This window comes from Pagrus pagrus (assembly GCF_965226575.1).
Source record: "Pagrus pagrus genome assembly, chromosome: 5".
In the NCBI taxonomy this organism is placed as follows: domain Eukaryota; kingdom Metazoa; phylum Chordata; class Actinopteri; order Spariformes; family Sparidae; genus Pagrus; species Pagrus pagrus.
The window spans coordinates 21,656,775-21,669,327 of NC_140189.1; the positions used below are offsets into that span (position 1 = coordinate 21,656,775).

Below are 12,553 nucleotides of genomic sequence, written 5' to 3' on the forward strand. Positions count from 1 at the left end.
GCAATCAGTGGCTGGCGGTGCTCTCGTGCACACTATTTACATGATTTGTCTGTTTTTAGCATTTGGTTAAAAAAACAAAAAAGGTGTGTATTGATGTTGAGATCGAGGGGATTTTTTCAAGATCCCCAGAGTTAAGTGGCCCAGCTGTAAAGAGGGGTGGAGGGGGTGGAGACAGGGGGAGTGCTCAAAGCTGTCAGTCTGGTAATGGATCATTCTCACAGCCTCCTGTAAGCTTTTGTATGACGGGCTAAAGAAACAGGCTGTTGGCTTTTCTCTCTGTGCCCTCAAGGAAGAATTTGAAAAGAAAGGGATGGTTGGGGGTGCGGGAAGGGCTGCTCACCTTATGTTTGTGGTGGGTATCTTAGTACATGTGTGCTTTAAACCTACAATACAGCTTTTAATGAGCAGGACGCATCAGAACAAATTCAACACATGGGCAGACTGAAGTTTATTCTTTTTTTAATGTACAATTAATAGTTTAACACAGTGTAGGATGATACACATTGTTCCTCTTACCTGTAGTGATATTTATCCATCTGGATGGTTTGTGAGTTGCCAAGTTTGGGAGATATCGGCCATAGAGATGTTTGCCTTTTCCTCGAATATAGTAGAACTAGATGGCTCTCGGCGTGTGGTTCTCAAAGTGCCAAAAAAAACAAACAAAATACAGCTTAAAAACTCAACAGTAATGTCTCTTCCCAGAAATGATGACCCCCGTTACTCAAGATAATCCACATCCACATCCAGCTCCCCGAGCTGCCAATTAGTTTCATTTTATTCGAGAGAAGGCAGACGTCTCTCGTGCCAATATCTCCAAAACTCAGCAACTCAGACCAAAACAATCTAGATAGATAAATATTTTTTTTTAGGGGCCTGGCTGCTCATTTTGCTCTGGGGCTCTCTGGTAGGTTCGTCCGGTCATGCAACTTTATTTTGTAACATCTACTTGATAAATTCACAAAATGTTTCTGTGATGCTTCATTCAGTATTAAACCTTACATACTACATTAATCAGATAAATGTGTATTAGTATAAATCTGTCTTGTACTCACCAGGTAAACTTTTGGATCTAGTGGTGGCGATACCTTTCCACGGTGCACTTACTTCATCATATTTTATTTAAAAGTATTTAAGAATATGTGTTATGTGTTGAAGAGCTGATCTTGTGCAGACTTTGTCCTCCTGTAACTTTGAACATGTGGAAGATGTCAAACAGTGCCTGTTGGGATGGCAGTATCAATGATAAAAAGGACATTTACTCTTTAAGTTGGGTTGATGTCCTTAAGAAAAAAAGCCATCACCAAACCATTAGAAGGATCATGTGTTTTGAGCGGTTTTAAATGTCTTGCTGTTGTTTAAATGACGCTTTTTTTAAATTCTCAGTTAAATTCTGTGATTCAAGAGTCAAAAAGTAAAAACAGGCCCCTGTATTTCTCTATATTTAAACAGTTTTATTCCTCATAGGAATGCATGACAAAAAAGCAGCCATACCTCCCTGTTATGTGTGATGTCACACTTGTTAAAAAAAACACAACTCCATGACAGGAACCTTGTGATATGATATCTATGAGTGGGATTTTTTGCCCTACAACGACTGCAGAAGCAACAGACTCTTTGATGAACAAGTTCTCCTTTTTTCTCTTTGACATGGTGAAATGCAGCATGTCAAATGTCCAGGAGGAGCAGCTGGATGTCAACAAGACTGTCTGTTACAGAGGGAGCAATGTGTTGGTGTTTCTACAAGAACACAGATAAAGAAAAGACTTCTTCTCATTTATCTGCCACCATGCAACAGCACTCCTTTATTAATAAGAGCACTGATGAACTAGTTGAAGATTTGTATCCTAAGAATCTGGCGCACAGAGGAATAAGTGATTCCCATTAACACAAAAAGCCACTTAATGCATTGAAATAGATTAACAAGGGTTTGAGGGGCAAAGACTCTGTAGATTTATTGAGGTATGAGGGCGCCCCTTAGTGGTGAAAATGGAAACGTGCAGTTTTTTGTGCATCTCTTCTCCAGGAGCAGAGTCAATGATCGATATGCACAAGATTAGTATCCAAGGTACTCACAAGATTTGTGATTATAGCTGTTTGAGACTCTAATCTTTAATTTCAGTTTCAACAGATACACATATGTGTAAGCAGAGGGTTTCATTGATGAGGTAACATAGTTGGTCCAAGTGAATCAGGTAAGAGGAGAAGAGTGTTTTTTGAATGAATAAACTTAAAAATGGTACTGTGTCCAAGATTCGGAGCCAGAACTGTTTGGGGATTTTATTTAAAAGAAAGATTTTGATGAGTAAGTGAAACCAGGGTGACCTCTCCACTTTGGCTTCCTATGTTGGAAGCTAAACTGTAGAGAAAGAGGAGCAGCAAAATAAATGTTTTTCACTTCATCATTTTATATTGCTAATTTCAAATCACTGAAAAAGGGAAAAAAAAAAGTCTTCTCTTCTGAAAACTACATTTTAGTGTTAGTATTTTGGTCACGTTTGCCTGATTGTGGGTTTCTCAGATGCTCATGTAGCCTACATGTTAGCTTGATAATCAGACTGTATTATTTATTTTATTCTTCATTACTCTTCTAATCACGGATAAACATGGTGATTAAGAGGTCTGGAACCAGGATATGCATTTGAAATCAATCCTCAAATATAAAACATCTTACAAAATACTGCAATGTGTTCAGTTCAGTGTGACACGCTCTCAATATATATAGTTTTTCTTGCATCTTGAGCATTTGCATTGCACAGGTGTTCATGATATTTTCTTCATGACATCAGAACCTCCGAAGGCACAGATCACAATAGTCAAACATCTATTAACATAATCTGTTTAACTCTATTCCACCACCTGGGCCGAGCCGAGGCCCGGCCCTGCTCAGCTGCAGTGCCTGCAGCCATTCCTTTTTCCTTAATGCTGACATACCCTGCAGATATTTGCTGTCATTTAGTTTATCTGGATTTGAAAGAACAACACAGCAATAAGAAGAAGGGAACAAAACAAGATTAAAAAAAATGAGAGAAATGATGAGACTAGAGTCAACAACAGACTTAGAGAGGGACATCAACAGGATTTAAGTAACGATTGAACACAATAAATACAACAAAAACTGACAAAAACAACTTTATCATAATTGTTAAAAGTGATGGACTTCACTATTAAAATAAATTAATATTTCAATGTTTAATGCAATGTGTGATATTGCCCATATTATGCCCACTAATGGGTCGAGTGTATTCCACAAGTATAGTTCGGCAGGTTTAGATCCTCCAGTACCTGTGAGCTATGGTTACACAATATGGTGAGAAAAATCATGTGATTATTAACTGTGATTATTCTTAAAGATATTGTTACAACGATATGAATCACAATTAGTGGGAATGATCATTGTTTGCATCACAATTTTCTTTTTTACTGAAAAAAAACTGTTAAAATCCTGATGACGTAAGAAATGTATTGGGTTCTGTTAATGCAGACCTGCTGTCAGAACACTTTATCAGTATCATAGGGTTAAGGTAAATAAACTGAATAAACAAACTGACCCTAAAGGACAACACAGTTTCATACTGTTAACTCTGTTTATTTGTGGCGGACCCTGCCACTTTTCTAGCTTCAAACAGTGTTCCGAGGACCTTATTTTCTCTGAGAACAGCTTGTTTATTAAGTTATGGAAAAATAAATATTTCTGAGTTTGTATTATTACCTCTTTAATATTGTAAATATTAGAAGTGTTTGAATTTCTGTCCGCTACGGCACAGACAAAAGATACAAAAGATAAAAGACGTAACGTTTTAACGTTTTGCTAATTGGGATGACGTCTTCTTTCCAACGTAACTCGACATCTCACCAACCTCGTCAACGTCTTCTCAATTAGCAAATGCTCCCCATACTATGTCTTTCCAACGTAACTTCTACTCTTCCGGCCAACGTCTGCAAGACGTTCCGTTCTGACCGGCTGTGAAATGGTAGTTTGTCTTTGCATTGAGAAATTTAACACATCAATGGTGTAAAAACAAGTGAAAGAAAGTCCCATGATTGCTTGGCCAAACAGGCAATATTTTTTATTGGATCAAACATGGACTCTGGTACAGACAAATTGTTTCATCCTTGTAGAAATACAGTACTTTCACGACTTATATCTGTAAGTAAAACAACAAAATGCAGTCCTGTGAAGACAAGAGATGTTCCGCTCGCTCCGCGCTACAGATGGTGACTCTGGTCCTCTTGCTTCAGTAGCTGCAGTAAGCATTTTCACGGCGTGTTTTACCTCCCACTGATACTTTCCTCTTTCATTGAAGCATGTTGAGTCACGCAGCACTAGATCCTCTTGCTAACTCTTTTGAAAGTCACACCCTTCTCTCCTGGAGTTATGCAATTCTAAAACACACATGAAAAAGATACAGATGATTTTGGGTGAAAATACAACAAACTGCAATTTCTATTAAGGTTATTAAACATATTTTAAGAGAATTTGTCTCAGTGAATAAGCAATATGTGTTCAGAGTTGAATTGCTTGAGCACATGTGAACTGGGTGCTTCTCTCACCATGACTAGCTTGTCTCCGATTATCTCTGCTGTGAAGTGATACTGAGGAAACGGTATTGAAATCTTGCCGCCTTCCATCGTGACAACAGCCTACAGGTCACAGAGGGAAATGTCCAATGAGCTTGACTGCACGACAGCTTTAAGACAAGTTGCAAAGGTGTGGCAGGTTTGCTGTTGAATGATCAGTTTCTCTGTGCCCGTTATTAACTCACCTTGAATTTGGCGCCTGTCATTGTCGCCAGCTCACATTCCTGACCAATGCTGAACGTATTGGACCAGGTCCTGCTGGGAATGCTTTGCTTCCAGGTGAAGTTGTTCCCATCTTGAACCAACTCCGTTATCACCTTGTCGTCCGTCTTGGCCTGAAGAAGCCCTGTGACCCAAATTCGACAAAGTTTAAACGCATGACTCCACATGAATCCATTTACGGCTTTTGTATCAATGAGAAAAAATGTTTACCAATTACTTCCAGAAACTCCTCATAATTCTCTTGACTCTCCAGCTCATACTTCCCAGTGAAAGCCATGATGGTGAAAGAGAAGAGACGAAATGAGGAAGGAGTTTATGAGACGGATGAAAAAAAAGAGGAGTGGCCTGCTGCAGATACTCTTTCAGGTCATTTCAGTGTCACTGCTCATATCCACCTCTTCCTCTCCTCTGTGTCAGCCCCACATGTATGTGAAAAATGTCAGCTGTTATTTCTCCAAGACAAACTGTCACATTGTTTTCTGCCACAATGATGTTACTTGGCAGAAATCCCAAGTATTTACCTGCTCCTGTCAGTGTCAGGTTTTTCCACACTTTACAAGTTCTAGCTTGTATAAACAGTAAAATGCTGGGAACACAACATCTTACCAACATCCTCTAAATAGAGGTCCTGTAGGTCTTTTCAATGTTATGTAATCTTTTTTTTTCATTTTCTTTTTTCAGCTTTAGCATCTATTCAGAATTTTAAATTAGAAAGTAACATTTTTTAATTGAAGTGGCCACTTTTATGGCATTTAATGTTTCTTGTCAAGAGCTGCCTGAAGACCTGCGTGAGAAACAGACCTAGAATAATAACCCTGCATACAATGAACATGAGCTACAATTATGGTATGTGGTTGAGCAATCAGCTTCCAGTATCTGTCAATCTTGCAGAGAGAGGAAACCAATGGTTATTTTCATTATTGGTTATTCTTCTGATTATTTTTTCTATATTTTTTTGTTGCACATCCTCGAAAAAGCAGTAATTGATCTGAAATAATTACAGGTGAGTAATACTGATGCTGATGGACCTCTTCATAACTCCCTTATACTGACACGTAGTCACACATAAAGTTGGATTTAAATATGTTTTATTTGACATTGATTTGACTGATTGAACTGAAGGGGACTGTTGGGCCTTTGTGGAGGTATGTGCTCTACTGAGGCCATTTTAGTTTTCGCAAAAAACACAACAATAAAATAAAACATGCTCTCTGTCATCATCGATGAAACAAACATGATGAATATGGCTGTAGCTTCATACTTAGCCTACATTACAGATATGAGAATGGTATTCTTGAGGAAGAAAGAAAAATAATTTAAAATAAAACAAAATAAGCCTCCAGTATTACAGGTTACCTTAGATATGTGCCAAAGACAGTCATACAGACAGGTTTGCAGTAGCCTCAGCCTGTGTGCACTGCTTTGCTGCGATATGACCGGAGTGTTGTATTTCCGACAGCATTTGAAGGCACCATACCTGTCCTCCTGCAGAGCAGTAATTCAGCTGTGTGTGATTCGCGGTCCGGTGGGAAACAGAGCACCGCTTGTAGGCTGGGATGTTTAAATTGGTGAGCAATGGCCACTATCTTAATAATGGCCTTAGAGCAGACACTGGTGAAGATGAGGCCGAGTGACTTCAAGGAGTTCTGCTTCGAGCTGCTGAAGCGCAGAAAATGGCCGAACCAGCTGAGTGGACTCCGGGAGCCCAGAGAGGTCAAAGACCTCCTGGTTTCAGTCTACACCGCTGTCGGTGCTCTGTCGGTGGCTGTGGAGATACTGAGGGAGATTGGCTGCCACGACGAGGCAGACCGGCTGGGTAACGTTTTTAATTAATTGTATGCAGGGTGAGGACAGTTTAATTAGTATAACGAGCAACAGTGGAGTTGTGTGGTTGAACTTCCGGGTAGCAACTTTCGAGGTTCGAGCGCGCGACGCAAAAGGCCAATCACAGAATTGTTTTGTTTTTTCCCTCCCAAGACTTTATTGTACACAAAGTTCTGTTACAAATGTCCATTCAGACACCTTGACACGCAAAACAAAAACAATCTAAGAACACAAATAACATCATTACATTCACAATGCCACGCTTCGTGTTTTCATGTTAAAAACATATTATAAACATTTAATAACTTAAATGTCTTAACAGATTTTTGCTTTTTTTTTTACATCTGATATAGAGGTGCTACACGGTTTAAGTTCATAATTAATGTGCAGTAAGGTTGGCTTGGATTCTGTTCATCATTTTATTTTAAACATAGAATTTGCCAAAAATATAGTTGTATGATATACAGCGTGTAATTTCCGACCGTATCTTGACTGAATATACTACATTACATCAAATATATTTGTGTCGACATCAATCTTTTTTTTTTAGAGAGTTGGAGGCCAATTAAGTATAATGCATTTGCACTTGTTGATGTTGTATAATGGAAAAAGCCTGTTTAGGGGGTATTTCCTAATTTCATTGTCCTACTTGTGGTAATTCAATTGCATTTTGACACGCGTGAGCTCGTTCTTTAATAGCTGATTTTGTCGAAACGCTTTGCATGTGTCATCGTCGCATTAAACAGAGGCCTACAATGTGATTCAGCGCACCAGATTGTCAACTTATCCTATCACTCAACTTTGACGTGTGACGTCACTGCTAGGACCAACTGATAATAATTTCCAAACACTGTGGTGTCAGTGCAGATATCTACCCATGAATGTATAATTACAGCTAGTGAAAAGTATGGAAAATATAAAAAATGTGTTTATATGTGTGCAATAAAGATTAACAATAAAGATTAACACTTTAAAATACCTTTTAAATAACACTGCTCAATAATGGTGTCTTCAGTAGAGAGACTATAGATGTCCAACAATTTTTTAAAGTTGTAATTTAATACTGTGCCTTCTTATTTTGGCAGTCATGGAGGCAGTTACATTTTCCTTCCTGTTTGTTTCTGGTGAGTTATTTTTTGTATATGAGACTATTGTATTGATGAGCTACTGTAGGAAGCTTGCACAGACGTTAGACGAAACTAGTGCCATTTTGCTTGAATATAGACACAAATATGGGCAGTTTGTCTTCAAATCCAGTAAATCACCAGTAAGTTGTTTTTTTTTCCTTCTGTCGTCCATCAGAGGGACACTTTATGGATACCTTTAAAATTAAGCTGGTCCTCAGTGTGAGCAACGTTGAACCAATTTTGGATGAGCTCCTTACCAAGGGGGTTATTCAACAAGAGGGTTACGATAAAATCAGGGCTCTGCCGACCTCGGAGGAGAAGATGATGGAGCTCTTTGATGATCTGAAAGCTGTCGGAGTCGGAGACAAAGACATCTTCTACCACATCATTGAGAAACTGGAGCCAGATGTTATCGGTGACATCGAGGCAGAGTAAACACACAGGCTCTAACTTTGCTGTCACACACTAACACATACCTTCTGTTAAAATATTTGTAAAAATACATTGTACTGCCTTTATCAGCGAGGCAGTCATTGTTATAACAAAACTGTGGAAATATTTCCTAAACATTTCCCCAAACAATATCAGTTGTCTTTTACCGTTACAGTTGTTCAGCTGATTCCATGTGTGATGACCGACACAGTCGCCAGAAAATGTTGGAGATGTCGGCGAGGAATGTAAAAGTGAGTAGAGTCTTAACTGTCTCAGGCCTTCTTATTGGATTGGGAGGGTTATAAAGCTCATCTTATTTTTTTATGTTTATGGATTGATCATTACATTCAAGAGTTAATATTCAAAGGTGTTATTGATAACATTCAGCCACTAAATGTGGCTTCTTTTGCCAATGTTAGCTAGCAAATGTCAACAATACTAACGCTAGCTCACGTTAATGTTGCTAACGCTAGCTAGCTAACATTAGGGAAGTACAGCATGCTGGGTGCATATTATAGAAATCAGCCATTCTTACGTTTTCTTTCCAAAAACTGGCAAACTACCAAGACTGTTAACTGTTGATGAAACACAGATACCACACGATACCAGTGGCCTCATACTACTGGCTGATAAATCTCAGTAGAAGCTGGAACCAATCATTAAATCACAATCATCGTAAGGTTTTTAAGGAAAACATACTTTTATTCTGCACCTTTCTACAAGTTCTGTAGACCATTATTTAAAAAAAAAATAATGTATTAACATAACAATGTTATCAATATGACCTCTTCCATAAAGATACTATCTGAACTACCATTAAAGATATAATGTCAATCTACAGACTTTCAGACGATTTGAGAACTTTGTAATCGAGTCCTTAAACTCGATGATAGAAGGAAGTCGACTGTCTGCTGAGGATGACTGGATTAAACTCGAGCCTGAAGTGAACCATGTGGATGCAGAGCATGCTCCAACTTACAGGTAAGGTATCTCTTGTGCTTTTTAAAAGCAGTGCTTTATTAAAGCTGCTGTAAGCGTTGTTGTCCCCTCCCTCCACTTCATGTCACCACACGCGAACGACTCCTGTCTTTTGTTGTTTAATAAGAAAATAACACTTACAGCAGCTTTAAAAAACAAAACAAAAAAACAACTAGAGACCACAGAGACTGACACTGCAGGTCTGGTAACAAAGCTGGTTTCATTTTCAGTTAACATTAACAATATTTCTGTTGCTCTTAGTATTTCAGACTTACCGATCTTGTTTTTTTTCTTTTTATAAATTAGCCTACAGTCTGAAGCAGGTGACTTTGAATGTGGAGTCTCTGGCTTGCGCTGGGTTTGTAAGGAAAGGGTGAGCTTCAAGTACCAGTTTGGCTCTTGGGAGGAACACATGGAGAGACTGGAAAACATGCAGCACATCGCTGGGGGTCCTCTACTGGACATCACTGTCATTGCTGGAAAGTTAGATGAAGTGTATCTGCCACACTGGATCTGCACAGGTATGCAGACATCATCTAATAGGAAGATGAACAACATCGTTAGTGTTTTATAGTTTGTCTGTTTAAACATTGCTAAACTTTTACTTTGTGCAGATGACAACCCAACAATTCTGGACAAGTTTGCAGTCCTACATGTAGACACCTGTGGAGATGTTGTGGAACAAGTGTCTGAGGTCACACCATCCCACATCAAGTTATCCCAGCCAGTTTTCTCTCCAAGAGCAGTCCTGATGAAAGTCGGCTTTCCAGTGAAAATTAACTGTAAAGTGATGATATACAAGACCAGCAAGGCCTTCCTCACGCTACATGTTTATCTGATCCCTCGTGATCCTGCTCTACAACAGGTGATTCCTACTCTCCCCACATTGATTTATAATTCAAAACACAGACAGCAATGTTGGTGACTGTAGCCTTGACCCTGTCTGTTTTCCCCTGTAGACAATAAAAAACAAGGAATTATCCAGTGGATACCAAATGATCCAAAAGCCTTACCCAGAGCAGCCCTTGAAGATGCGTGACCGCTTCATCCTCACAGCCGATAAGGAGGGTGCAGAAATTTACCCTACAGTAAGGTTTGAACTGTCTTTCACCTGTTAAATCTGACGAAAAGAGTGGTCCGAAAAAAAAAAAAAAAAAATATATATATATATATATATATATACGTAAAACTTAAGTAGTAAAGTCCCATAGGTCTTTGACATAGTTAGGCATACGTTTCTAAATGGTAGAAAAAAACAAAAAAACAGAAAACAAAACAAAAACACTTTAATCATCATCACAAATATAATTTGCTTCATCAATATAAATGCGGTCGATGGCTTTGACTTTGAAAATGTTGAAAGATATTCTGTAATAAATGATATAACAAGAATAACAACAACATTGCCAAGAAAGCCTTATCTTGCGATCTCACCCAATCATCAGGATTAAAAAATTAAATATCCACACCATTTGTTATCTTGGGATAATAACATTAATTTGAAAAACAAAAAAAATGGGATTTAGATGAGAAGATTGATACATCTCTGGCATCTGTTTGCTCAGTATGAAGCTACAGCTAACAGACCAGCAGACTTGCTGGCTCAGTGCAACAAACACAGGAGCCAGTGGGAAACAGCAAGCCTGGTTCTGTCCAAATGAACAAATCTGTCTTACGAGCACCTCCAAAGCTGACTATTTAACATGTTATATCGTTTTGACTGCACCTGGCCAGGAAGTAGCCTCCTGTAAAACACAACTTAATGTATTGACACTGCTGTTTTCCTAAGGATTTATGGACAAACATAAGCATCAACCTTTACAGTCCATGTTTTCTTATACTTTCCAGTATGCTAAGCTAAACTAAGCTAGTTATTAGAGTGGCATTATTCTTTTCACCTAACTCTTGGCAACAAAGCAAATAAGCATATTTGCCAAAGAGTCAGTTTATTCCTTAAACATATCATGCCCAATATCCAATATCAAAACATTTTCATCTTTTTGATAAATTACCTATGAATTATTATTATTATTACATCTAAAGAAAGTCTAATTCTGCTCCTTTTCCCTTTATATATTTCTGTCACAGAAATTGAAGCTTGTATATGAAAGCAGTGACCCAAACTTCTTTGAAGTGTTCATTGGAAATCCAGACAGTAATTTCCAGCTCACACTGGGACATGAATCTGGACCAGTTTGGACCTGTGCCATTCGAAAAGGTCAGCCTTCATAAATGAATATTACCAGCTGTGTACGAGCCTTATTCAGCTAAAATGCCTTGTTAGTGTCTTGAGTATGAATGCAAAACACAAAACCATTAACTCAAACAAATATCCATATTTTATTTTCTGCATTTGATTTCAGATGACTATCAAACTGCTGGTGATGTTCAGGTGATGTATGGTAAGACACTGTATATGATGATATTTAGCAGAAGTACAGCTGTTTGTGTCATCACATCTGCTGTAGATCTTTCACATACAGACTACAAACCAGTCGATCATCTGGTTGATATGACAGGTATAAATGAAATTAAATGGTTTAACAACAATAACATTAATACATTGTAATAGCCTATAGTATTCTTCACAGGACCTTGAGATTGTCATTAACATTGATCATTCAAATTACCACTCTTAAACCGCTCCTCATCTTTGCTCAAAGCTAGTAGCTCAGGGCTACATTAGCCGTGATTAGCATGACGCAGCAAAGATTAGATTTTTTTCTTTTGAGCTGCATGTTGTGCTTCTGACATATTATAGGAGTGTGATGTTGAATTGGTGGTGTCGCTTTTTAGCCAAATGTTTTCCACTGATATGTAGTATCCAGCCTATTTTGTTGTTTCAGTTGTAAAATGTTGCTGCTAATCTAAAAACTAATTATAAATAATAATAAACTACTGACCCCCTGAAAAGGACAACATTTTAGTTTTTAATGTTTTTTCTCTTTATTCCTCCAGATGAGGAGCTTGCCAGAGTGAGGCCTCAACTTGTGGAGAGAGTATCCAGTGAAGTTATTAATCAGCTGCTGGACGACCTTTTAAAGGATGGTGTCTTGAATTACGGGGAAAAAGACTCGATACTTCAGGAGAACAATGCCCGGGCAGACAGGGCGCGCTGCCTTATCGACGTGGTGAAGAGGAAAGGACGCGAAGCCAGCAGGAAGATGTTCACTCACCTCCAAAGCAGAGACCGTGTACTCTCCGCTGAGCTGGGGCTGCCCTGTGGCCTGCCTCTTTAGCCAAGTAAAGTTTCAGCAGAGCTGGTCAATGTTAATGATCTTAATGTTTACTTGAGTCTTTTAACAAAGCACTGTAGTGGGACCTTTATTATCTTTTTGCTTGATATTAAATGTTTGACTTCTTTTGCACAGAGAAATATGATTTTAAACAAT

At 38.5% G+C, this 12,553-nt stretch overlaps 2 protein-coding genes across 2 annotated transcripts; one reads left to right on the forward strand and one right to left on the reverse strand.

Annotated features, from left to right (window-relative positions):
- Nucleotides 1-4,041: 4,041 nt before the first annotated feature.
- On the reverse strand, nucleotides 4,042-6,474 carry LOC311257846 (gastrotropin-like). Its single transcript, XM_084353781.1, has 5 exons — nucleotides 6,278-6,474; nucleotides 5,011-5,208; nucleotides 4,764-4,924; nucleotides 4,552-4,641; nucleotides 4,042-4,383 (listed from the first exon to the last, which is right to left on the reverse strand). Exons 2-5 carry the CDS (start codon nucleotides 5,075-5,077, stop codon nucleotides 4,324-4,326), a joined length of 378 nt encoding a protein of 125 aa, XP_084209907.1. The 5' UTR covers nucleotides 5,078-5,208; nucleotides 6,278-6,474; the 3' UTR covers nucleotides 4,042-4,323.
- LOC311257843 (NACHT, LRR and PYD domains-containing protein 1b allele 2-like) lies at nucleotides 6,376-12,405 on the forward strand (the record flags this gene model as incomplete). Its single annotated transcript, XM_084353778.1, has 11 exons — nucleotides 6,376-6,616; nucleotides 7,710-7,748; nucleotides 7,927-8,182; nucleotides 8,359-8,434; nucleotides 9,025-9,164; nucleotides 9,468-9,682; nucleotides 9,776-10,026; nucleotides 10,121-10,249; nucleotides 11,250-11,379; nucleotides 11,525-11,563; nucleotides 12,120-12,405. The coding sequence occupies 11 exons, from the start codon at nucleotides 6,376-6,378 to the stop codon at nucleotides 12,398-12,400; spliced, it is 1,797 nt and encodes a 598-aa protein (XP_084209904.1). The 3' UTR covers nucleotides 12,401-12,405.
- Nucleotides 12,406-12,553: the final 148 nt, after the last annotated feature.

What these genes read in the sequence shown, in the direction of transcription:
- LOC311257846 (XM_084353781.1), bottom strand. Translation starts at nt 5,077, where the DNA reads ATGGCTTTCACTGGGAAGTATGAGCTGGAGAGTCAAGAGAATTATGAG. An exon ending in GGAGTTTCTGGAAGTAATTG is followed by an intron (nt 4,925 to 5,010) that starts GTAAACATTTTT and finishes TTTGGGTCACAG; the next exon opens with GGCTTCTTCAGGCCAAGACG. An exon ending in TCGGAGACAAGCTAGTCATG is followed by an intron (nt 4,384 to 4,551) that starts GTGAGAGAAGCA and finishes TGTGTGTTTTAG; the next exon opens with AATTGCATAACTCCAGGAGA.